The sequence below is a fragment of the Acyrthosiphon pisum genome, chromosome A1 (assembly GCF_005508785.2).
Source record: "Acyrthosiphon pisum isolate AL4f chromosome A1, pea_aphid_22Mar2018_4r6ur, whole genome shotgun sequence".
NCBI classification, from domain to species: domain Eukaryota; kingdom Metazoa; phylum Arthropoda; class Insecta; order Hemiptera; family Aphididae; genus Acyrthosiphon; species Acyrthosiphon pisum.
Window position 1 is genome coordinate 53,334,858 of NC_042494.1, and position 2,258 is coordinate 53,337,115.

General features: G+C 29.2%; 1 protein-coding gene across 3 annotated transcripts in view; it reads right to left on the reverse strand.

The window, feature by feature from the left end:
* Shmt1 (serine hydroxymethyltransferase 1 (soluble)) overlaps positions 1-1,968 on the reverse strand; it is a 5,131-nt gene extending 3,163 nt beyond the window's left edge. Inside the window, 4 exon segments of one of the 3 annotated variants that reach the window (NM_001160340.1) lie at positions 491-669; positions 735-971; positions 1,273-1,469; positions 1,571-1,968. In NM_001160340.1, coding sequence (NP_001153812.1) covers positions 491-669; positions 735-971; positions 1,273-1,334 — 478 coding nt within the window. In that variant the 5' untranslated portion in view covers positions 1,335-1,469; positions 1,571-1,968. 3 annotated transcript variants of the gene reach the window in all.
* Positions 1,969-2,258: the final 290 nt, after the last annotated feature.

Here is a 2,258-nt window from a genome sequence, read left to right on the forward strand (position 1 = left end):
TTTACTTGCCGATCACATTAAACGATAAAATTTGAATAAAAAATTATACATATCAACGTCCAGAGGCAAAATAAACAATCAATCACGGACGAAGCTGTGACGGGTCGGCTAGTATATATATATATATATATATATATATATAGAGTAAGTACTAAAATCTTGCATACATTGTGTAAAAAAAATTATTTACCATTTGATTATTTTAACTAAAAATTAATCTGTACAAGCTATTATTCCACAATAACATATTTATTTATGCATGGCTTATTGCATTTGGAAACTGCTTAATAAAATTTAAAAATTGCCCATTAATATTAATTCACAAGCTATTTAGCACAACATTTTGTTTTATTTAACTTAATATTTTATTAATTATTAAATTGTATATTAAAAGTTGATTTTAAAAACTGCATGTAAGTATGTAATATATTAATTTTGTATAGTTTATAGTTTAATATTACAAAAATTTAAATATTTATAAAATATCCACCCATTATTCGTCCTTTGCCTCCTCCAATAAGAGCAGTGTAAGCTTCAACATTCGCGGGTGAACCAGAATATGGTTGGACATTGACACCCCATAGATTTGGATCCAAAGAAAATGCTTCAAGACACCTTTTTTGGCATAAAACTTCTATCTGATCAATTACTTGATTACCGCCATAGTATCTATCAAATAAATAATTATATAAATAAAGTAAAATAAATATATAAAATGTACTTATGTTAAATACCTTGCACCCGGTAGACCTTCAGAATATTTGTTAGTTAAACAAGATCCTAAACATTGTAAAACAGAAACTGAGGTAAAATTTTCTGATGCTATAAGTTCAAGTCCTTTCTTCTGTCGTTGAGACTCTTGACTAACTAAAGCATACAACTCAGGATCAGCTGTCTCCAATGGGAGACTTAATGTTGGATCCGATATTTTAGTGCTATATTTTGCTTCCATTGCTGACATGGTTACAAATCTGAAAAAAAAAAAGTAAAAATAGGTTAGATAAAAAAATAATTTATGGCCATAAAGCATGCTCACAAAATGTAAATAAACTCTATATACCATGTACCAAGTTAAATTTTTTAAAAATTAAAAATATTGTGAAGCAAGAATAGTAGTAATTTTAATCGCTAAATTTACAAATTAAAACATAAATTGCAAATAGATACCATATATAATATGTACAACAGTAAAACATAAATAATTCCAAACAGCAGTTCTCCTAATATAAAAAGGTAATTTCTTTTTAAAAACACAAGCAAAATTCTTCTTACTTGTTGTTGAAATGAAGCCGTTGAGCATTAACCAAGGTACGTATTATTGGACGTAAGTACATTTTAATTTTTTTTAAGTACCTAAGTAGGTAATTACAATTACCTATATTTTAAAGGTTTGTAGTTACTTTAATCTTAAATAAAATGTAACCAGCCAGAGAGTTCTTGTTCGATATTGTTCAAAGATCAAATCTAGTCTACCACAATACCGAAATATTAAAATACGGCTGCAATATTACATTAAATGACATTCAAAGAATATAATAGGTACATAATAAACAATAATTGGTATGCTTACCTCGATATATCACACGTGGGGACGACGAAACGTAAGTACTGACCGAGTAATAATTAACGTGTTCTAAAAGAAAATCGTACGAATCGAGTCGCTAAACACTGATAGGTAGGTACGTGTCGGAACTGATTCGACACGACGAAAATATATTCGTAGAATATGATAATTGGCAATAATAATCCTTCGCCCTCCTACTGCAGTATTATGCACTATCAGTAAATATATAATTATAATATGTATGATATTATAAAAGTTAATTAATTAACAAGCACATTTTTCCGATTAGATATTCTAAATTGCCTAGAGCACAACACAATCGACGATGACCAGTAAACCTGTTATTAGTGACCAGGAAAGATAAAAAGATTATGAAACAACTCAGACAAGTTGAAACAAATAACAATTTTTTAATTTAACAATATTACTATATAACAAGCTGATAACGAACGCCGTCGACCGGTGGTTCAAAAACGTGGTATGAGCACAGAACTCTTCAGTGGTTGTACCACATAATAGATGAAATACATAAAAAAAACCATCGATGTATCGGACAAAAACATCGATGTTTTTAAAAAATTGATGTATTTTGCCCATCTCTAGTCGCAGCCCGCGAACGACGAGCGCAACAAGTAACAGGCAGCGAGCGTATTATACGATTATTATTAATTAAAATATTAATATCTGTTAAGTG